Source organism: Mustela lutreola, chromosome 2 (genome assembly GCF_030435805.1).
Source record: "Mustela lutreola isolate mMusLut2 chromosome 2, mMusLut2.pri, whole genome shotgun sequence".
Classification (NCBI taxonomy): domain Eukaryota; kingdom Metazoa; phylum Chordata; class Mammalia; order Carnivora; family Mustelidae; genus Mustela; species Mustela lutreola.
This window is the reverse complement of record NC_081291.1, coordinates 20,765,724-20,789,192: the sequence shown is the minus strand read 5'-3', so window position 1 is coordinate 20,789,192 and position 23,469 is coordinate 20,765,724. Positions and strand designations below refer to the sequence as shown.

The following is a 23,469-nucleotide window of genomic DNA, read 5'->3' as shown; positions in this document are numbered from 1 at the left end:
AGTTTTGCAAGCTGAAAAAGTTCTGGAGATGAATGGTGGCCATGGCTGTACAACAATGTGAACATACTCAATGCCACTGAGCTCTACACTTAAAAATAGTTATTTTATACTCTATGTATTTTACCACAATTAGAAAAAAAATTAAGTAAAAAAAAAAAGTCAGCTGACTGAATGGTGGTTGTCACTGACATTTTTTAAAGCTTGTCTTTCTATTCAAACCAAGTCCTAATAATGGTGCCAAATGGAACTTACTTGTATGCCAGGGCTCCAGCAAAGTGTTTCTGGATGTATGTGTCCATTACAGGCCGGAAGTGGAAATACTTGATGTCTCTGAGCAGGTTGATGATGAATACCTGGAGAAGATGGAGGGTACCAGGGTTCACTGGAGGCCCTGGACTTAAAACCTCCAGCAGAAAACAGAACTCTTGCTTCTTTAAGGAATGACAAACTGTCAGTGTTTTCTCTAGTGTTCCCCATGGGCAGAGAATGGAAGATTTCTATTCTGGGTCTATTTCTGTCCTGTCTGCTCTATTTCTATAGGCCCCAGCCTCTGAATTCAGACTTGGGGCTCATCTGTCTGTGCCACTGTTAATCTGAGTTTTCACAGTAATGCTAGGTGGGGTAATACAGATTAGGAGAAAGAAAACAATACCTGTGCATGGTGGCATAAATACAAAGGTGTCTCAGAAAACTTGGAAAACGGAAGAAAAAAAAAAGATTATTCTCTGAGCCAGCTCAGCCTATGAAAGGCCGTGCCCTTCAGAAATGGGGCTGGCTGGCCAGGAGAGCAATGAAGAAGAAAAGCCAAAGGGGCAAACTATGCATGTGTCTTTTTTTTTTTTTTTTTTTTTTGCACGTGTCATTTTAATTCCTGCCTCTGCTCCTCATCTGTTAGGTAGACTTACAGTATGAGGTTCCCCTTGAATGTATGGCACTCCTATGGGACAGGATCTATTAAGCTAAATGCACTGAATGTTCAAGCCACTGTCCATTCTCACTAAGCAGCCGTTGGAGATTCCGGTTCCGAAACAACTGCACACAGGGACAGAATGTGATGCTCAGACCAGCATGGGTGAGGACTCTCTGCTCTTCCTGGTGGTTATATCCTACTGTGCAGGTAAAAGTACAGGCCACCTAGTTTCCTGTATTCATCTCTCAGCATACTGGTGGTGCATAGGTCTCTATTTCAGGGGCTAGGCAACTTGACTACAGTGATGAGACTGAGTACCAGAACTACAAAGGCCTGGACCTGACCAGGCTGAATTATTCAAATTTGATGTTGGGATCTCTCTGATAAGTTGGTTGGCTGGTCTTCCTTGGGTCACTCCTCAGCCCCTTTTCTTCTGGAAACATCTGTACCTTGTATTGACTCATCCTAATAAACTGCTTCCCCTGGATTTTGGAAAACATGTGACAGAAATAACTAACAAAAAAGGACATCAGGAAGGGTGAGACTTACCAAGGACTGAAACACCAACAGGCCATATTTCTCTGTATTATCATCCAAAATCACAAAGAGTGTATCTAAGATGTCTTGCAGAAACTGTAAAATAAAAATCAGAGGGCTCATATCTTAGGACCTTGTATACATGGTCAAACTTCCATACACCAGTGATTTTAATTTCCTAATAAACAATCTAAAAAATCTAAGATCTCAAACCTTACTTAAAAATAATTGAATATTCCACTTCCACCCAACTAAGGGATAACTAGGTGGACTCAGGGTATTTGTGTATAGCCCAAAGGGTCCTGAGAGAGATTTGGAAAAGCTTTTTCTCTTGGGTGAGTGCTAAACTTCTAAGGAAAGAACAGTGACCTAAAAAACACAGGACACCCATGTTGAATTGCAACTTTAAAGTAATGAAAATCTAAGTGGTTCTGATGCCAAATTTATTTTGAGAAAAAGAATTCACTTTCCCAGAACCCCCCAAAGTGCTGTAGTCCCCTTATTCTCTGCTGTGGCTTAACTATAAAGGACACTTGAATGAGGATATAGCAGGCTAGGCTCTAGCTACAGAAACCATGTTTTGGTCTAGAAATCAGTATGCTGGGAGAAGAGAGAAAGCTGCTGCTGACGGCTATCAGGGAGGGTAAAAGATCTGTTAGTACCATTTTGTTTTTGTTTTTTGTTTCTAAGATGCAAAATCTAAGGGAGAAGATGATAAACACTCATGGATACCAGCAGTCTTTAAAAATCAAATCTAACATTCTGTTGGTCAAAAGGCAACTGAATGATACAAAGTTTACAGTTTATTTCCTAGCAATGTCTGAAGTTGCAGGCGTGGATGGGAGTGTTGATGGGCGGTACTGGTCAAAGGCTGAAGATTATTGGTGCTAGGTGATAGGTACTCATAGGGTTCTTTCCGCTATTTTACTTTTGTGTATGTTTGAAATATTCTAATAAAAAGTAAAAAAAAAATTTAATTCTAGCAGATTCTTTTCACACTCTCCTCTGGTGGCTTGAGATCAATTATTGACACCAAAACCAGATATGTTGATAGGATATTTTCTTATCTGGAATACAACTCAGATTGAAAAAGATTACAGATTTTAAAAATACCTTCCTGTTTACTAATTGATATTTTTAAATACATTTAGAAGAAATAAATGCCCTGAGAATAAACTGATCTTCAGTTTCAAAAACTAGTATTAGCAGGGGTGCCTGAGTGGCTCAGTAGTTAAGTGTCTGCCTTCGGCTTAGGTCATGATCCTGGGGCCCTGGGATCCAGCCCCACATGGGGCTCCCTGCTCAGTGGGAAGCCTGCTTCTTCCTCTCCTACTCCCACTGCTTGTGTTCCCTCTCTCATTGTATGTCTCCCTCTGTCAAATAAACAAAATTCTAAGGATAAAAAAAAAAAAAGAGAGAGAAGCTAACAAAAAAAAAAAAAAAAAAGAGAGAGAGAGAGAGAGAGAGAGAGAGAAAGAACAACTTTATTTCTACTCATCTAGTTGTATTTCAAGACATGGTCTTAGTGGGGTACCAGTAGAAATCAAGGAGATGTAAGGACTTCTGCCCAGATTCTTGGTCAGGTAGCAAGTATGAATTTCCGGAAGCCATACCTTAACAATTTCTTCCCCACTGACATGCCGCAGCCGCCCTAGGATGTCCATGATCCGGTCTGGAAAAGCCTTCCATTTCAGGAGAGCCAGGAGGTCCACTAAAAAAGCAAGTGCAAAAGATGGTGAACACTGGCTATGCCAAGGACAAGCAAAGCCCAGACCCTCCCTGCCCAGTGGAAACTGGAGGAAGAGAAACAGCCACAAGCATTCCAACAGCCTTTTTAGTGCCCACAAGACCAAAGACACATCTGTGAAATCCGGAGGCGTACTCTGGAGCTGCTGAAACCATGGCAAATCTTCCAGGCTGCTAGTGCCAAGTGGTTGCTCCAATTTCAGGTGAAAAGAATGCCCTCATTGTGGCATGAAAAAGCAACTAATTCCTGTCTCCCTTAGCATGCATCAGCAACATGAAACCAGCCACTGAAGACAGGGAGGGCAGCCCCCTGCAGACCCTCTTGCCTACCATTCTGGGTGAGTTTGGTGGAGGAGAGCTGTGTGGAGATGAAGAAAGACTCTTTGGTGCTGCGCTGGAAGATGAGGCTGGAGGGGATGTTGGGGCAGCCATTGTAGTCCTCTTTGCAGCAGGGCAAGCCCAGGTACAGAGCATGGTTGTTAAACGTGCTATTCTCATCGCACTGTAGGCAAAGGTAGAGAATACAGAATGTTTCCTGAACCACGCCACGTGTAAAAAGCAGGCTGCAGGAGATTTTTTGATGTTGATGTTTGCTCTCATCTTCCTGAGGCTAGGTCTTGGACCTCAGGTTCTCTTAGAAGACTGCTTTCTAACTGGATTCTCCCCAGCATGGCTCACATGCCTTTTAAAGAGAACATGTTGGGGCAGGTGGCCTCCACCTGGTGCGCAGACAACTCTGGGGGGCAGCGGCACTGTGACAGCTGACAGAACCATGATCTCATATGGCAGGTGTCTGAATGTACTAGCCAAGCCACCAACAGCACAGAGGAGTTGGTAACAGACATCCATTACTTGTGAAGTGGGAGTTGGGAAGCAAAGGGCCTGCTGGCATCACTTGTGAGAAGAAGGCTCCTATAGGTAGAAGACAAAAGCCTACCCACAGCTATCCTGCTGTCAGCCGCCAGTGCGCTATCCTGGATCCTTTGGCCTGCCCACTGGAAAACCACCTAACTGAGAACCATGTGTGAGAGTCGTCTCAGGGGTGTGAGGGTTTAGGTGAGAGACAGACAGGTTCCATACCTTGTACACGTAGAGCTCATGGATGTCATCTGAGAGAGTGGTGCCATCATCCCGCATCAGGGGTGAGAATGCAAAGCCAAAGAGTTTCTTTTCCCCTTTGTCCTTTGCTGCAACCAGAGCTAAGTGTTAGTTGTTTTTGCCCCCCACTTTGCTTTTTAACAGAAATCCCCCTTGTGCTTATCACCTACATTCTTTACTTCTTTGTCCCTTGCTTTCATTAATTAGGTAGTTACCTGACAGCAGGAATGATGAGAAATGTACTGGACCAGGTTTCCATTTATATCCCAAGGTACACGGGCTACCTAGACTCAAATAGAAACTAAACTGCTGGTCTTGATAAACCAGAGGCTCTTTAAGAAGCAGTTTAATATGCAGAAAGGAAACACCCAAAGGGGAATGACACTGGTAATTATCCGATGTCTGGGTCAGACCCTAGGAAGGGCCAGCACCAGACCTCATGGTTTGAGTCACTGTCTAAAGAACAGCCTCTAATGACATCCCATCCTTGAGTACCCACTGATTCAGAACTCCTCATTTTTCTTGCCCCAATAACAAGAACCTCCTGAGTTCTCTTTCTGAGGAAAGACTTCTGAGACAATAGGACGTTCATATCCTCCAAGGAATGTGGAGAGAATTCTCACTCACTGGAACAATGTCTGAACTCGAAGCGCAGGTGGGAGCCCCGGAACCGGTCGATGGGGATGGGCAATTTGATAATCTCTCCCCACCGAGGACTATTACTGTGGTAGAGGACAAAGGAGTGGTAGGAGCTCCTGTTTGGCTCTCCTGAACCCAAGCTTATGCAATCCTGAAATAGAGAAGCATAATAAAGTGTCATCTTCCCGGAGGAAGCCCCCGGACTTCTCTGCGGCACTAGGATATTTTCTCCTTTGTGTGGGTCCTATTTTCCCACCAGACCAAATCTACAAGATGAGAAAATTCATTTGACTAAAATTCAAAACTTTTGGAGACAACTGTGTAGATGGCATAAAGAATCCATAGTAAACAATGCTCCTTCTTTTCCTTGGGGCAGAAGGAACCACACACACTGCTCAATAGACTAGAGGGAAGCTGAACAGTGTATCTGAACCACCAAGATAAGCTCTTCATCCTCATTCAGAAAGGAAAGAGTGAACTCCATTGGAGAAGTCAACTGTACGTGACACTTTACCTGATCAGAAAATCAATTAATTTATAAACTGGAGAGAGCCTGCTTTCTAACCTTCCTTCCAAGGTTGCCCTTGGCTGACTGTCCTAGATAAGGAAGAGCCAGATTTACCTTGACCCCATTTCCAAATATTGCCATGAAGTTGTAGTCCCATCTTCCTGGAAGACAGGAAGTTGCAGGTAATACAAGCAGGAGCAGCTCCCTGTCTGCACAAGGGAGCTGTCTGACAGCTCTGCTGATCTTGGTGTTATCCGTTCAAACAATGGACATGCCTTAGTCCTTGGGGTAGGTTTTTAAAATTATTTTTTTTTAGTAAAATCTCTACACTCAATGTGAGGCTCCAACTCAAGGACATGACTGGGGAAAACGGACATACCCATGGTGGAAAAACAGCACTCCAGTTCTTCACTTTGAATGAGGAGTGACAGAAGACATACTTCCATCTTTATACTGGCATTGGCTGGAAATAATCGTTTAGAGCCTGACTCTGCTGTTCCTTGTCACATAACTTGGTACCAGCAAGTGAGTGCCTAAGTCCCACCCTTGACCAAAGAGCAAGTGCAGCTTTATTAGCTTAAGGAACAAAAAGAGTGGGACCTAATAACAGTTACCAAAAGTAGGCAGCTTGATGCTAGACAGAATGGCAGAAAAAGTAACATGTAGGACAGAACTAGAGGGAATAGGTCTAAATTGGAGCAGGAAGGATTGAGGTCAGACACTAGGAAGCATTTCTAAACAGGCTGTATGACACTGGAAGTCATCATCAAAGCATACTGCAGGGTTTCCTTGAAGAAAAGAAAAGGCAGAGAAGAATGTACATGCAGTCATTTGAGTGACGTCTGCCTGAGGAGAATGGATCTCTGGATAAAGTCCATAGAGTCACAAAAATTATTTCAGGATTAGCCTTCATTCCAAACTGACTGGCAAATCTTACCTTCAGTATTTCTCCATCTGCGTAAAGCACATACATGGTCACTTCAATATTCTTTTGTACACTCTTTCCCCCTCTCTCGAAATCCCCCTTCTCCAAGGTTAGGTACAGGTCATTGCGGATATCGCCTATAGGGAGAGAAATGCCATGTCTTCACGACCACAGAAGCCACACAGCCCCATTTGTATGGAGGACCAGGCTAGCATTTGGGTCCTCCAGGGTTCAGGTGGGTGCTCGGGGCATCGCAAGCTTGGTTAATAATGGTGGACATCTACCCATATCAGTGCAGCGGTACTAGGTTGGTTAGTCATGTGTCCTCTAAGTCTGAATTCTAAAGCTGTTCACCACACCTTGTCCAGGGTGGGAAAATGTGGGGCAGAGAATCTTCTCTCATATCATAGGTGACTACTCAGTCTCTCTACCCTCCAGGAGAATAGCTGAAATCTGAGCCTTCCAAAGGGCAAAGATTTTAGAATCAACAGGAATAACAGTTTTATCGTGTCTATGCCTTAACTACTAATCCCTTCTCCTTTCCCTCCAAAAAAAAGGTAATTTCCTTTTTCTTTTATAGGTTTTCTTTTTTCAACTCTTAACCCTTCTGAGTCTTTACACAGGATACACTACTTTTTCTTTCTGGATGGAGGCTTAGCTCCAAATCCCATCCCTTCCTGGAGTGCCAGATGGAGGTCACAGGACTGTCATTTTTTTCTTCTTTGTATGGCATGTGCTCTGGGAACAGATGACTCTTCAGAATCACAGGGGCTAAAGCATGGGGTTGAGGGGACAATCTGTTGTGCTTCCCTGGGCTCTGATTCCCGCCCACTTTGCCAATAACTGCTGCTGGAGACTGGGCTGAAGAAGCTCAAACTGCAAGCTAAAATGACCTAAGGAATGACCACATCTGCCATTTTTAAGGGAGTGGGGTTGTCTATTCATGTATAAGGGGAGCTCATTGGGACTACTCTAATTTTGTAACATGGCCAGTTTTATCCATACATTCTAAAGAAGGGATTTTGACCTTCAGGAAAAAAAAATAGGTAAGTCTCTGGGGAAAAAAATCTTCCAAGGAATGTGGCAAAGGAAAACATGTAAGACCGAAGTGAAGACGCGTTAGCAGCCTGAAGAATTCAATTGAGAGGTGATGGAATGATTAACTTGCAAAACAAGCCAATTCAGAATATTCTTTCTACCTCAGTTCTTAGCAAAACTGGCCCATCTGAAAGTTCCTTTCTTGGAATCACAATAACATCAGCAGGTATTGTTTCTGGTTGGCAAGTGAGCTCTCTAGTTTGGTCAGATACATGATGATTGCTCTTTTTCTGCACAGGCCACCTCTCTGATTGTGGAAGTGTCTTAGTGTCTCTTATGCATGAAACATGGTAGACCAGGACTGGCATATACCTGGGTTTTGAGGTCTTCATGAGCAGACCTTCTATTCTTCAGGTCGTCTTACTATACCAGGAACACAGCCATGGCTATTTGGTTGCACAATGAAGCTCTTAAAATACTTCCACTCAAGTGGGGGGGAAGAGCAGCCTGTAAGAAGCAATTACTTATTCTCTGACAGCCCAGAGAACTTTCTCTAATGTGCGAAAAACATCCTGTTCCCCAAATAGCCCTGAGGCTACCAGGAAGGAAAAGGAAAATTCGTTCTGAAAATCACATACAAATGTAACTAACTGCTGGCAAGGCAGGACAGCCTAGGGGGTGTCTATCCCTGCCGTTCACACAGACTTCTCTCCCGGGTGAGGAGAGCCTCTACTTGGAATTTTCGTGAGTCTGGCTTGAATCTGCCTCCTTTGGACATCTCTGCGTGGGCCTTCCCAGCATATCGTGAAAATAGCACTCAGAGGTGCAGGTAGGGTAGGAAAGGAGAGCAGAAGGGAAACTCAAATCCACAAGTTTGCTACTATGGGCAGGAGATGAATAAAATCAGTCCCCTGAAGTAAAATTCAAAATTAAATGGGAACTTTCCTATAGATAATTGTTATCATAATGGGATAAATGAGAGGTGGTTACACCTTGAATTTCTAACAATAGAAACAGACTTTGGAGCCTTCTTTTGATAAAAGTCTTTGAGTTACACATTAGCTTTTCTATGGAATTTAAATAGTTACTAAATTTCTAGGCTGATTTGGCATAAAGCAAATAGAGAATTTTAATGTCTAATCTAAAGAACAGCTACTTTTTAAACTACTACTCTGGTTTAAACCAGCGCTCTCTAGAAATCATTTAAGATAATCCACATGATATGTAAAAGCAGATACTGGCTACCAGCAATAATATTCTAGCTTGTACAAACATTTTAAATTTCTGTGACTCCATACAAAAGTTAGCCCTAAATAAATGTGTCCTTCAAATGAAACATTTAAATATTTCCTAGCAATATATGATATAGATACTCATACAAAAGTGGGAGATTGATAATGACAGAATTTGGTCTGTGATGATTTCATAAAGTGAGCCCATGGTTTCTGAGCTGTAACTCCAGGGCATTGTAAATCAAAATGCCAATTTCAAATGGAAGAACTGAGCTGGATATTCCTACAGCTTTCATTCTTTTTAAATTTTCTATTTAAACAGAATGCCTTTAGTGATATCTTGCTGAGAAAATTTATCAAAACAAGTAAACATGCCCTCTGAGTTACAGACTGAAGCAGCTTGATTTCATCAGATCTTTCACTGCTCTTTATTTGGAGGACAGACTTGCCTAAGACCAGGGCTATTCTCAGCAGAATGGATATTAGGCTGCTTTATGGGTTGCAATTTTGCAAATTACGGCCTCAATTTCAAGAACTGTGATAGTTAATGTTACTGGGGCCCTCTTATCAAAAGCTCTCTGGGGGATCATTTAAATAGAGCTCTCTACTAATTCTCCTGGAACTAGGAGAAAACCTAAGAAGCAGCCAATGTGAAAGGCCCCCCCAGGATCTAATGACCCAGGCCTGCCTTACAGATAGCCTCCCAGGTTCCTTGCTCTTCAGTTGTCCCTGTTACATGTTATATGTTCACAAAGCCCATCATCAGAATCATGCGTTTGGGTTAAGGCACTGTCTCCAGGAGGCTCCTGTAAACTTCAGGACCAAATGCAAGGAAATAGCTCTTAGGAGAGGTTTGAGGATAGGCATACTACAATGAGGATGGGAAAGAGAAGCCCTGAGCAATGGTTTATGAGGTTAGTTTGCAGACCACTGTTTGGCTGGCTATATTCTAATCACCTGGGGAGCTTATGAAAACCAGATTTCTAGCATCTACCCTGTGAGATTGTGGTTGCTCTTGGGCGGGGTTTGAGTACATACATTAAACAAACACTCAACAGATGATTCTGATGCTTTCCAGGGTTTAATGCCAGGGGACCACACCATGGGGTTTGCTGGGAAGATGATGAAATCTGGCTAGGTGTGGGGCTAGGGAGCTCGTAGGCAGCACAGATGAATGCTGAGAGGGTTCTGGAAAGGAGAGGTTTCTCTGTGGGCTGTGGGAGTGGGTATTATTGAGGGTGGCCCTGCTTCCCTTTGTTACATGAACTCGGCTTCCTGAGGTTAGCAGGACACCTAGCAGCATCAGCAATGCCTTATATCTTTGAGCGCTTAACGCTCAGCTGACATGCACCAGAGTTTCTGCAGTGGAAAGATGTAATGAATGAGGTTGAACTTGTAGGACGCCCTCCAAATATATTGTCTCTGTCCTTTTCACAGTCTGCCAGAGTAGCCAAGGCCAGCTGCTGGTAGAGCTGTGTGCCATGAGACTAGGGACTTAAGAGGAAGCAGAGGTCAGCAAACTCTATCTGTAAGAAGCCAGATAGTTCGTATTTTAGGCTCTGTGTTTCACATAGGTCTCTGTTAAATGTCCTTTGTTTTTACAACCCTTTTAAAACGTGAAAAACTATTCTTTGCTGGAAGATGGTACAAAAATAAGCTGCTGGCTAGATCTGGCCCAGGAACTAGAGTTTCTGGATACCTGGCTTGGAGTGGTTAGGTGTCAAGAACAGCTTCACTACACCACGATGACACATCGAAAATCTAAATTCTTGTAAATCCACATAAGCAACTGCTGGGAAGGAGCAAGGTAATGTACCTGAGACCATCTTATTACCTCAGGGATTGGCTTGAAACACTCTGGGGTCTTTACAGTAAGTGAGAGGTCTTAGAAGGAAACTGTTTTTCAGCTACCAGAAATCTTAGGCGGCTGGGAGCACTGTAACAGAGCTGCAGCCTACAGTGACAGAGAACTGCCTGCCACAGTGGCCAGGTGCGACCCTCTGAAGTCTTGCATCCTAGTATGACACCAGAGAAACACAACTCCTAGAGTGTTTGCACCTCTCTTCTGAGAGCATACTTGGCTGGTTTCAGAAGTTCTGCGGTCTGGCTCAGGCACCAGAGCATCTGTTAGCAAGAGAATCTCCTGCCAGACACGCCAGCCTTCCTAGGAATTTGGGGGCCACATGGTTCCAGCCTATGTGGAGTTCCATCCCAGGAGAAATGATCCAGGGCAGCCCACACAGCTTTGGGCACTCAGACTTGTCTGGATTCTTTATTATATTCATGTTCCTTCTGTGTACATTAGTCACACCACATATTAGGCTTTGGGTTCAAGGATACTAGTATTTAATAGTGTATTATTTATACCTTGTCTACTATTAGATAGGATTAGGAAGGGTAGTGTTTTCTTTCCCTTAAGACCATGTGAAACTAGAGCTAACCTTCTCTCAGCAGACACAGCGGCCTGCTCAGGATGGCACCAATTGTCTCTCCTGGCAGAATAGGAGTGACATAGACATGACATAACATGGACAGCTCCATGGAGATTTGGAGACTTAACAACCATTCAACTTAGGCAGTTTCAGGCATACAACCAGTAGTTTGTTTTGTTGTAGTTCTTATTTTAAGGAAGAGCCCTTCCTCCACCAAAAAGGACTCTTGGGAGGTCTTTAGAGTATCAAGGAGAGATAATTCTTTATAGAGTATCTCCTGGATACTCTAAACAAGTTCTTTACTTTTAAACCATGTCTTCAGTGTCACACTTCTACTGGTTTCTGCTGTTACAAGCCAGTGATGTTCTCTGATCTACCAGGAAGAGAGGAATGGGTATAGTATGACATCATTATATATGGCTATTCCTTTCTTAGGTCAAGCATATGCTGATCTTCCAGCCTGTTGTGGGACCAGATGTGATCATTCCTAAATCATCCCTTAGATATTGCCAAAGCCTCATTTGACACTCAGACTGACCACAGTCCTACAAATCTACTTGTGGTAAATACTTGCATCACTTCTTTTGAGGAGAGCTTTCTTTTAAAAATCGGAGGGGGAGACAAACCATGAGAAACTGTGGACTCTGGGAAACAAACTGAGGGTTTTGAAGGGGCGGGGGGTGGGGGCATGGGTAAGCCTGCTGGTGGGTATTAAGGAGGATAGTATCGCATGAAGTACTGGGTGCGGTGCATAAACAATGAATTCTGCAACACTGAAAAGAAATAAAATAAAATGAAAAAAAAAAAGTCATGTCTCTGTGTTTGCCTTTTGTGTGAGATGTGTCCAACAGCGCTGAAACGACAAGCTTTCTTACTTTCTGATTTTGTGTAGCCTGGGATAAGCACCTCTCATTTTCTTTTCAGTGGAAGTAGCTGGTGTGTCTCCTAAAAGTCTTTCCCTGTAGCTACGCACCTAGTTCTTAGGTTTAGTTTCCTCAGATCTTAAAGAGCACCTAATACACAGTGTTCTAGGCTGGGCTGGTGGTGGCTTTTTCTTCTTCTTCTTTTTTTTTCAATGTTTTGTCAGTTACCCCCAAAAGGTGAGGCTGATGAAATATTAATAATGTCCATGAAGCCCCACCCCAGTATTGCAACATTCCATGAAACAAATGAAGATGGAAACAAAGCAGGCAAAAAGCAGACAGGACACACAAAAGCAAGAACTTACACCCAACTATCTTCATCTCTGCACCAGAAAGAAAGGGGCGAGAATGAGGGGACAGCACAGAGAGAGACAAGAACAATTAAGACAAACAGGAAAAGAGAGAAAAAAAAACAAAAACAAAACATCACTTGCAGGTCGGTGATGAAGCATGCACTTTTTATCAAGGGTCAAAGCAGAGGACAGTGTATTTCTGAGCACAAGGGCAAGAGTCAGAGGGTCCCCTAGAGGGATGTCATGCCTGCAGAGCTGCCTTCTAAGAGCAAGTCGGAGCAACCCAGAGAGGAGCACTCCTTGTGCCAGGGCTGAGTCAGGGAAGGACAAAGCCTCCCTAAGGCAGAGTCCCTCTTAGGACATGGGTCCCCAAACTAGGAGCATTACCATCACCTCAGAGCTTGTGAGGAATGCAAATTGTTGGGTCCCACTCCATTCCTACTGTATCAGAAACCCCTGGGGGTGGACCCAGCAGTCTCCAAGCCCCACAGGTGACTCAAGTCAGAGAACTACTGCTTTGGGGGAAAACCTAGTCCTCAGCCAGAGCACATTAAATCAAAGGGCAGGTTTCTTCTGACAAGATGGAAGACCATATCACTCATATGAAACTTGGCCCATATTCCACAGAAAATGAAAACCCTTAAAAATTCAAGACTTAGACAATAAGTTAAAACGTAATTCCCACAGAGCCATGACAGAACTCTATTCTCCAGGGCACAGGCTTTATAGGAAAGGCCCGAGCCAGTAGAAGGTGGTGGCAGGGCTCTGCTGGCTCGGGCATGGTCTGCAGGAGGGCACGGCCTCTTACTGAACAAAAGGTTTTAATCATTCCTCTCAGTTTACAGTCTTTGGGCTGGCAATTTTCTTTTGGCTACTTTATTGGGAACAATGTTAACTCCAACTTGTTCACCTGGAACATTTGTCCTGCCCTAGTCTTTCCTGCCCATTTTCTTGAAAAGAAAAATCTAGGAAAGGAGTTACTATCTTTTTTTTTTTTTTTAAGATTTTATTTATTTATTTGACAGACAGAGATCACAAGTAGGCAGAGAGGCAGGCAGAGAGAGAGGGGAAGGGAAGCAGGCTCTCAGCTGAGCAGAGAGCCCGATGTGGGGCTCGATCCCAGAACCCTGGGATCATGACCTGAGCCAAAGGCAGAGGCTTTAACCCACTGAGCCACTCAGGCATCCCGGAGTTACTATCTTTTGAACTGAACTAAAATGGGTTTGGAGAGAAGAAGGAAGTACCCATGGGAATATGGTGACCAACCAATAAAAGCACCTTGAGTGCTCAGTTTCAAAATCAGACTTCAATTCCCATATCTATTTGTTCTTCTCTAATCAAGAATGTCATGTCCTGGTTCATGTGTCTTCTCTGGGAATTCCCAGGGCAACAGGAATAGCACTCCTGCCTCTTGCTCACTACCAGGGCTCATGAGCAGAGCTGGATGGCTGTGCCATGAGGATCCAGCTGTGGCAGAGAGTAGCACATCTCTGGTTCACAGCAGTCACGTGGTGTTTGCCCATGGAAAGCAATGGAGACCATCGAAGAGACCTTTTTAAAAATGGTATGTTGGATACTGGTGTGACTAGAGCCTGGCTGAACTCTGTAGCTTAAGTGTTGAAATGATCACAGTAACTGACATAATTCATTGCCTTGTTCATTTCTTGTAAGTATGTCCATGTATCAAGAAGTGACAACTTCTTATAACTTGGCCACACCAACACTATGTGGGCTGAGGGTGTGCTGCGACCCAGGTCCAACATTCCCACAGGTGAAGGGCAGATCAGCTGTAGGAAGCCTCACCAAGGGACTTTGGAGCTTATGGTTTCCCAGGATAGGCTGACTGCAATGTAAAACGTTCCTGTACACTCTTCCTGTTGCTCCAGAAGCTGCAGGCCAGCCCTATCAGCATGCCTGAGGATGGCAAACTCACTCCGATGATATCTTGGAGTGCATTAAGATGCCTGTCAGTTGTTAGCTCACAATGCTGGGAGTGGCCATCTGCAAAAAAGCTCTCTCCTCAAAGGGAGGAAGAGTAGAGGAGACAGATGATGCACAAAGGACCGTGTCCCGCCTGTGAACCAATCCTTACTTTCAGCTCTAGCACTTAGTACTCAAAGGCAGAAAGGAACAGCTTACTCACAGGCCTAACCTGGACCTTTCAGGATTGCAAAGCATCTGATGATCCCTTCGCTGCCCAGGGGAGGGAAAACTCACTTAACCTTAGCTTGTCTCACCAGTGCCTGATACAGCTCATTTCCTCAGACTCATCTAGCATACCCAGAAGTCCTTTCTGAACCTGAGTGCCTATGATGCAAAGAGATGCGGGGTGCTCCACAAAAAGATTTCTTTCCATAAACGAGGGTTAGAAAACATAACTCTTAAAATCAAGCTTTGCTTAAGAATTGTTTTGACTGAACTTTGTTCCTTTTTAGTCTCTGTTCATTTGGTTTTAATCCTCTGACTGTGAAGGCTAAGAGGAAAGAAATGTCTAAATTGCAGGCAAACAACTTCTTAAAAGAAAGGAAGACTTAGGTATATCTCTTAGAATATATTACTTCACCTCATGAACCTGGATATGTAACTTAAAAAACAAAATCACCAGATCTATTTTGATAACCACTTCTTCTTTCTTCCATGACATTTTGCCAGGAAGCCAAGACTATGCCTGGGCTCTTCTTGTCCCGACAATCAGGGCTGAGGAATGGTGTCAGGACAGGATGGAAGAAGTGTCCTATGAAGGCTATCCCTCTACAACAGTCAGATGGGGGCCCTTCGGAAGCATGAAGTCTGCCTAACATTACAAATGCTATTGATTTCCATCCCGTTACAAATGGAATTGATTGAGTGGCCCAGGTTTCCCATCCAGAAGACCTGTGTGTGTGTGTGTGTGTGTGTGTGTGTGTGAGCAGAAGATGAGGGCTGTTCCCAGTAGCTTATTCTGCATCCACAGTGTCTATGCGGAGGGGAAGCAGGCAAGAGAAAACAAGTCTAGGCATAGTGGGGGAAGTTGGAAGGCAGCTGGAGGCCATCACATGGGCCTTCTCTCTGCTCAGGCCATACTCTCGGCTTGGGTACATGCTGACAAATATTTCCAACAAGGGGGCTGAGAGCACATGAGGAACTTCAAATAGGTGACATATAGAGTGGTTACAAGCAGTGCAGTTTGGCCTGCCCTGGCTCTTCTGAACAGAAAGAAGCAAACAAGCTTTTACTGGATCATTAAAACTCAATGAAAGGGTAGGTAACCCATTCAGAAAACTAGCTATTTGCTTGTTCAGATTTTCCTTTGTTCACATCTCCTCTGCTTATCAGACCACCTGCCCTCCATTTGAGCCATGCCTATACCCTTCCCTCACTCCCTATAGTCCCCTTGGCTCTGTTGACCTGTTTCAATCTACTTTCCTAGCTTTGTCTGCATCGACCTGACTAGGAAACATGAACCTGGGACTGCCCTAGAACCACATTTGATGTGCATTCCCACTTTCTGCTCTGGCTTTCCACTGGGCATTAGATGAGAACAGTGAACCTGGCTAGGTAGTACTATTCCTAGCGCCTAACATACCATTTGCCCGACTTGTTTTCCAATACATTAAAATTGATCTGCTTTTCCTACATGACTTGGATTCATCGATACTACAAGGCATATATTTTGGTGTATTTTTCACCCCCAAAGGAAGTTCTTTTGAGCGGCATCCCCATGAAGAATTCCATGTTAGTTTCTACCATCCAGGCTCTACAGGAGACAACAAAGCCCATCTGCTGGATTGTTATGTTGCATGGGTGAGTATGATGTGGGGGATTCTGGAAAAGAACAGATGCCAAAAAAGGAGCTCCTGACTACAGGCTGTAGTCAGCAAGCTGACTTGGATTCAGAGGCTTTTAATGGCTGCAGGGCTCCTCCCCAGCACAGTTCACCATCTGCTCATGAGAGAAGCACCAGACTCCATCCTTCTGACCCCTCTCCCAACCCAGCCCCAAGAAGTGCTCCCTACCTGGCATGATGACATCAGGAAATCCCAATTTTCTTGTAATTGCCAACCCCCTACCAAATATCATGGGGTTTTCTCTCCTAATCTGTTCCATGTCTCCACGAAGAAGCTGCAGAGAAATGATAAGACCTGCAAAAACAAAAGCATTTTCACACTCAGAACCACATCTCCACATCTCCACCCTATACTGTAGTACTAAAAAAGACATAAAGAGTCATATATATATATATGAGGAAAATATGCAAAGTTCAGCACTTTTCTTGAGAAAAATTTTTTTAAATTTATTTTTTATTTTCAGCATAACAGTATTCATTATTTTTGCACTACACCCAGTGCTCCATGCAATCCGTGCCCTCTATAATACCCACCACCTGGTACCCCGACCTCCCACCCCCACCCCCTTCAAAACCCTCAGATTGTTTTTCAGAGTCCATAGTCTCTTATGGTTCATCTCCCCTTCCAATTTCCCCTAAAAATTTTGATGCAGAAAGTATATGTTATTCTAAGGAAACATTTTAAGAAAGCTTAAGGGTTTTTTTTTGTTGTTGTTGTTATTGTTTCAAATTTTCATTTAAATTCCAGTTAACATATAGTGTAATACTTGTTTTGGGGTAGAATTTAATGGTTCATCACTTACATATATGCTCAACACAACAACAAGTGTCCTCCTTAATATCCTTAATATCCATCACCCATGTAGCCCATCCCCACCCACCTCCCCTCCAGCAACCCTCAGGTTGTCCCCTACAATTAAGAGCCTCTAGGGGGTGCCTGGGTGGCTTAGTTGGTTAAGCATCCAACTCCTGATCTCAGCTCAGGTCTTGATCTCAGGGCTGTAAGTTCAAGCCCCATACCCAGCAATGGAGCCTACTTAAAGAAAAAAAAAAAAGAGTCTCTTATGATTTGCTTCCCTCCCTTTTTTCTCCCTGTGTTCATCTATTTTATTCCCTAAATTCTACATATGAGTGAAATTATATAGTATTTGTCTTTCTCTGACTTACTTTGCTCAGCATAATACTCTCTAGCTCCAACCACATAGCTGGACATGGCAAGATTTCATTATTTTTGATGGCTGAGTAATATTCGTGAGTGTGTGTGTGTGTGTGTGTGTGTGTGCGTGTGCATGCGCATGTGGACATTTGGGCTCTTGCCATAATTTGGCTAGTGTTGACAGTGCTGCTATAAACATCAGCGGGGGGGGGGGGGGACGTGTATCCCTTCAAATTAGTATTTTTGTATTCTCTGGGTAAATACCTAGTAGTATAACTGCTGGGTCATTCGGTACTTCTATTTTCAACTTTCTGAGGAAGCTCCATACTGTTTTGAAGAGTGGTTGCACCACTTTGCATTTCCACCAACAGAGTAAGATGGTTCCCCTTCCTCCGGTCCTCGCCAACATTTGTCGTTTCCTGTATTGTTAATTTTAGCCATTCAGACAGGTGTGATTTTGATTTATATTTCCTTGATGATGAGTGGTATTGAGTATCTTTTCATGTGTCTGCTGACCATCTCGATGTTTTCTTTGGAAAATTTCATGTCTTCTGCTCATTTTTTAACAGGATTATTTATTTTTTAGGTGTTGATTTTGATGAATTCTTTATAGATCCTGGATACTAACCCTTTGTCGGAGATGTCATTTACAAATATCTTCTCCCATTCTGTAGGTTGCCTTTCAGTTTTGTGGACTGTTTCCTTCCCTGTGCACAAGATTTTTTTCGTCTTGATGAAGTCCTGATAGTTCATTTTTGCTTTTGTTTCCCTTGCCTCTGTAGATGTATCTAAGTTAGAAGTTGCTGCAATTGAGGTCAAAGAGGTTGCTGCCTGTGTTTTCCTCTAGGATTTTGATGGTTTCCTGTCTTACATTTAGGTCTTTCATCCGTTTTGAATTTATTTTTATGTGGCCCCTCCCCTCCGTACTCTGCCAGTGCATTTTTTTACAAGGGCAAGTATGACTGAAAGCCAGAGGAGCAGTGGGTTCCTCCCCAGTAAGACCAGCACAAACCACCCCTACCTCTGCTCTGCACACACCAGGTCTATGGATCACAGAGCCCTGCAAAGCTTCAGCTCTAGTGGAAATAGGACCATCTCATCTTAGATTAAAGACTGTCCCATAAAAAAGTAATTGCACAAACTGAAATTTGTGGGGAATATTGGAGAGTCAGCAACCTGGCCCCAATCTTTCTCCACTACCATCCCTGTGGAAGAGCTGGAAGAGAATTAATAATATAAATTAACCCCAGCCCAAGATATGTAAATAGAGCTGTGCAACAGTCATTTAAAAATACAGGGGGACATCACGTTACCTGATTTCAAGCTTTAATACAAAGTTGTGACCACCAAGACAGCATGGAACTGGCATAAAAACAGACACATAGACCAGTGGAACAGAGTAGAGAGTCCATATATGGACCCTCAACTCTATGGGCAAATAATCTTTGACAAAACAGGAAAAAATATACAGTGGAAAAAAGACAGTCTCTTTAATAAATGGTGCTGGAAAAACTGGGCAGCTATATGTAGAAGAATGAAACTCGACCATTCTCTTATACTGTACACAAAGATAAACTCAAAATGGATAAAAGACCTCAACGTGAGACAGGAATCCATCAGAATCCTAGAGGGGAAGATAGGCAGTAATCTCTTCGGTATCAGCCACAGCAACTTCTTTCAAGATATGTCTCCAAAGGCAAAGGAAACAAAAGCGAAGATGAACTTTTGGGACTTCATCAAAATCAAAAGCTTCTGCACAGCAAAGGAAACAGTCAAAAAAACAAAAAGGCAGCCCACGGAATGGGAGAAGATATTTGCAAATGACAGTACAGACAAAAGGTTGATATCCAGGATCTATAATGAACTCCTCAAACTGAACACACACAAAACAGACAATCATATCAAAAAATGGGCAGAAGATATGGACAGACACTTCTCCAATGAAGACATACAAATGGCTATCAGACACATGAAAAATGTTCATCATCATTAGCCATCAGGGAGATTCAAATTAAAACTACCTTGAGATATCACCTTACACCAGTTAGAATGGCCAAAATTAGCAAGACAGGAAACAACATGTGTTGGAGGGGATGTGGAGAAAGGGGAACCCTCTTCCACTGTTGGTGGGAATGCAAGTTGGTGCAGCCTCTTTGGAAAACAGTGTGGAGATTCCTCAAGAAATTAAAAATAGAGCTTCCCTATGACCCTGCAATTGCACTACTGGGTATTTACCCCAAAGATACAGATATCGTGAAAAGAAGGGCCATCTGTACCCCAATGTTTATAGCAGCATGGCCATGGTCGCCGAACTATGGAAAGAACCAAGATGCCCTTCAACGGACAAATGGATAAGGAAGATGTGGTCCATATACACTATGGAGTATTATGCCTCCATCAGAAAGGATGAATACCCAACTTTTGTAGCAACATGGACAGGACTGGAAGAGATTATGCTGAGTGAAATAAGTCAAGCAGAGAGAGTCAATTATCATATGGTTTCACTTATTTGTGGAGCATAACAAATAGCATGGAGGACATGGGGAGATGGAGAGGAGAAGGGAATTGGGGGAAATTGGAAGGGGAGGTGAACCATGAGGGACTATGGACTCTGAAAAACAATCTGAGGGTTTTGAAGGGGCAGGGGGTGGGGGATCGGGATACCAGGTGGTGGGTATTATAGAGGGCATGGATTGCATGGAGCACTGGGTGTGGTACAAAAATAATGAATACTGTTATGCTGAAAATAAAAAATTAATTTAAAAAAATGGAACTCACTAAACAAAAAATACTTCAGTTCAATATTCTGCATTTTTCAATGTTTTTATGGAGTGTAATAAGATTTCTAACCTTTTATATCAATATTGATCAATATTTACCCAAACAAATACATACACCTATGTATACATACATGCATGCATTGGATATTTTTAGATTAAAAAAAAAATTCATTCTTCGAAAAAAACAAACATGGAAAACTACTGTGTTAACTGTTTTATTTGTCTTCATTTGTTTTTAATAACCTTCATGCTGCAAGAATTACTAAAAGTTAGTTCTGTGGCTACATATCTAAAAGGCCAAACTATAGGAGTTAGTACTGAATTTCTACATTTTTGTATGATTTGACTTTCAGGGAGATTACTAGTGAATAATGAATCACTAGAATTGGCAAGGAAATAAATGTCTATGATGTTTAGCAAAGATAGGTGACAGTTTACAGCAAAGTAAATTTTCTATAATGATGTATCTTTAATTAGGAGACTAATAAAGACCAGAGCTATTCCTTGAGTAATCTATAAACTTTTCTGACATGAAGACCCCAGAGTCCTGCACTGAAACCCCATGCTCAGAAGCTTGGCAACAGAGTGAAAAGCCAGTGGCCTAGAGTATGGAAACCTGGGCTTCCTGGTTCAGCCACAAAGTCACTTCATGGAGCTTCGGTTCCCTCATTTATTTAATGAGGGAGTTGAAACAGAAAATTTCCAAGATCTCAACCAGTTTCCAAGTCAAGACTTGCCTAGAAGACGTCAGACATACTCTTCAAAGAGAAGCAGCCTATTTCTCCACCTGGCTTTTCCATAAGTGCCTAGAGCCCTCCTCTAACTGGACCATCCTAACTGAGGCTCTCTGATGTCTATGGGGCCTTGGCCAGTGTTTATGAGTTCTGGACAAAACCCACAGGTACTGAAGATGGCATTGTCCCTGCTCTGGGATGTGATACACAAGTCAACATCTTAACCTGGGAGGTGATGGTGGAAATTAATCTTTCAGTTGTTTTAAAGTGTATTACTACTACCATCTTTCTTTTAAAATGTTCTCCATTTTTTATCATATCATGTCCCAATAACTTGTAGCCAAGGGCAGCTCTTTACAAATCAATTAAGTAAATAAAGCAAAGAACACCATAAATATGGATGTGAATGGTAGTCTTCCAAATTACCAATAACTTCATATATTAAAAACAAGATTTTATTTGCTTCTTGCTTTAGTCTCGTAGGTGAGAAATATGAGCTCCCTTCCCCTTCAACCACACTGCATGGAGCTCCTTGGCATCCTGGCACATACACGAAAAAACAGTCACTTAAAAGTAGTGAGAGATACCCTGAGGCTCCCCATGCTAGAGTTTTAGAGAAATTAAGTACTCCTAGTCGAAGGTCTCAAACTTTGTGGCCTCTGGTCTGGAGCTGCCCTGAGGACCCTCCTAACTGAGTATCGGCTGACCATGATAAAGAAAAATTAAAATTTTAAAAAAATTTTAAGTAAGTTAACATACAGTGCAGCACTGATTTCAGGATCATAATCCAATGATTCATTACCCACATAAAACACCCAGTGCTCATTCCAACAAGTGTCTTCTTTAATGCCCATCACCCATTTAGTCCTTTCCCCAACCCTCAGTTGTTCTCTATATCTAAGAGTCTCTTATGGTTTACCTCTTATTTTATTTTTCCTTCCTTTTATTTTATTTTTCCTTCCCTTCCCCTATGTTCATCTGTTTTGTTTCTTAAATTCCACATATGAGTGAAATCATATGGTATTTGTCTTTCTGTAACTTATTTCACTTGACACAATATGCTCCAATTCCATCCACGTCAATGTAAAGCCTTTCTGATGGCTGAGTAAAGTCCATCATATATACGGACCACATTTTCTTCATTCGTTCATCAGCTGATAGACATTTGCATAATTTGGCTATTGTTGCTTGTACTGCTATGAACACTGGGGGTACATGTGCCTCTTAGAATCAGCATTTTTGTACTTTTTTGGGTATATGCCTAGTAGTGAAAACTTCATTCTTCTTAATAACTTTGGAGACTGCCACACCTTGCAGTGGCTTTACACTGTTAATTAAGCTCACTTTCTATTTACAACAAGGCTATGGAAATTAAACAACAAAGAAAGTTATGTAAAAGAGATTATGAGATAATTGAGAGGTTAAAACTGTCAGAAGAAACATGGTTCTATGTAAACTTGAAAGCCATCTTCAAGTGTACATAAAAGCTCAGATGCTTTCAAATAGTGCTTCTAATTTAATCAAGCAATTAATATTCAATTTAGAAAATACAGTCTTCCTAATGTGTGGAATTGCTCCAAGATTTAGACAGAAATTAAACAGTTTTAAAAGAAAAGGAGGAGGGAAAAGGAAAAGAAGTTGAACTAAGATGAAAGCTGCTGTGAACTGAGGATTGACTATTCCAGTTCCTGAACGATTTTGGCAGATTAATTGCTGATTCTCATTAGTGTCAGGCTTCCTTGGTGATGCTAATACTGAACAGGAATAGAAGAAGTGATTATTAATATTTGTCTTTTATTTTTGGCTAGGGTGTGTATTCTTTGTTCAGGAAAACACAGACTTCATAATGTGACAAACCCTACAGCAATTTTGTGCACTCTGGTTTTAAACTGGGACTCAAGTTACCTATCAAAGCACATGGAATCCATTTTAGAAACAACAGAAAATATATTTTGGTTGGAAGTAATTAGGAAAAGTCTCAAATTATCACAAGGAGAAATAGTAGAAAGTGACTGGGGAGGAGAACAAATGTTTGTGGGGAACTGAAATTTACTGTTAGCACAAATTCACTGAGGTCTATATGATCAGCATCGGCAAGAGCAACACAAGGTTTCCTAGCCAGAGAAGTATGTTACCGTGGCTGGCGCTGGGGGCAGAATACTTGGCGCTGGACTTGCGGATGATGTTCTCATGGATCTGGGACCATTCACTCTCGTTGTTGCACCTGCAACAGAAGGACAGGCATTATAGCTTTCAAGGCTCTTTAACATCTGGTCTGATGTTCCAACTGAAATGTCGACTTTGAAAGGAAACTTCAAACTCACTTTCCTATGTTTTACTAAATTAGACAAGGCTTGTTTTCTGCTAAGGTCCATAGAAGATTCACACTTGGGGGAAGTGTTGAAACTCTAAAATGAATCTCAACAAATATTTTGAGTGAAAAACAGCTTATTCTCTGAAGTAGCACTCTCCCACATGACAAGTTTTACTCATCTAGTTCCTTACACACACACACACACACACACACACACAGTTCCAGAGGCAAGTTCCTGAGAGGGAAAATAACAGTTCTTCTTGACAATGACTACTGTTTAGAAACTGTCATGCCTTGCATTGGCTTGTACCATCCATTCAATAATCATTATACCAGCCGCAGAGGAAAATCCTGCTAAGTTCAGGGCAGTGTGGATAT

General features: G+C 42.5%; 1 protein-coding gene across 9 annotated transcripts in view; it reads right to left on the bottom strand.

Annotated features, from left to right (window-relative positions):
- DOCK3 (dedicator of cytokinesis 3) overlaps positions 1-23,469 on the bottom strand; it is a 578,190-nt gene that overhangs the window by 87,589 nt on the left and 467,132 nt on the right. For all 9 annotated transcript variants that reach the window (XM_059161016.1, XM_059161023.1, XM_059161018.1 and 6 more), the window contains exons 13-21: positions 22,913-23,001; positions 16,277-16,402; positions 6,376-6,500; positions 4,919-5,081; positions 4,274-4,380; positions 3,524-3,695; positions 3,061-3,158; positions 1,460-1,543; positions 253-353 (exon numbers count right to left, since the gene is read on the bottom strand). In XM_059161016.1, coding sequence (XP_059016999.1) covers positions 253-353; positions 1,460-1,543; positions 3,061-3,158; positions 3,524-3,695; positions 4,274-4,380; positions 4,919-5,081; positions 6,376-6,500; positions 16,277-16,402; positions 22,913-23,001 — 1,065 coding nt within the window. The remainder of the gene's footprint in view (positions 1-252; positions 354-1,459; positions 1,544-3,060; positions 3,159-3,523; positions 3,696-4,273; positions 4,381-4,918; positions 5,082-6,375; positions 6,501-16,276; positions 16,403-22,912; positions 23,002-23,469) is intronic.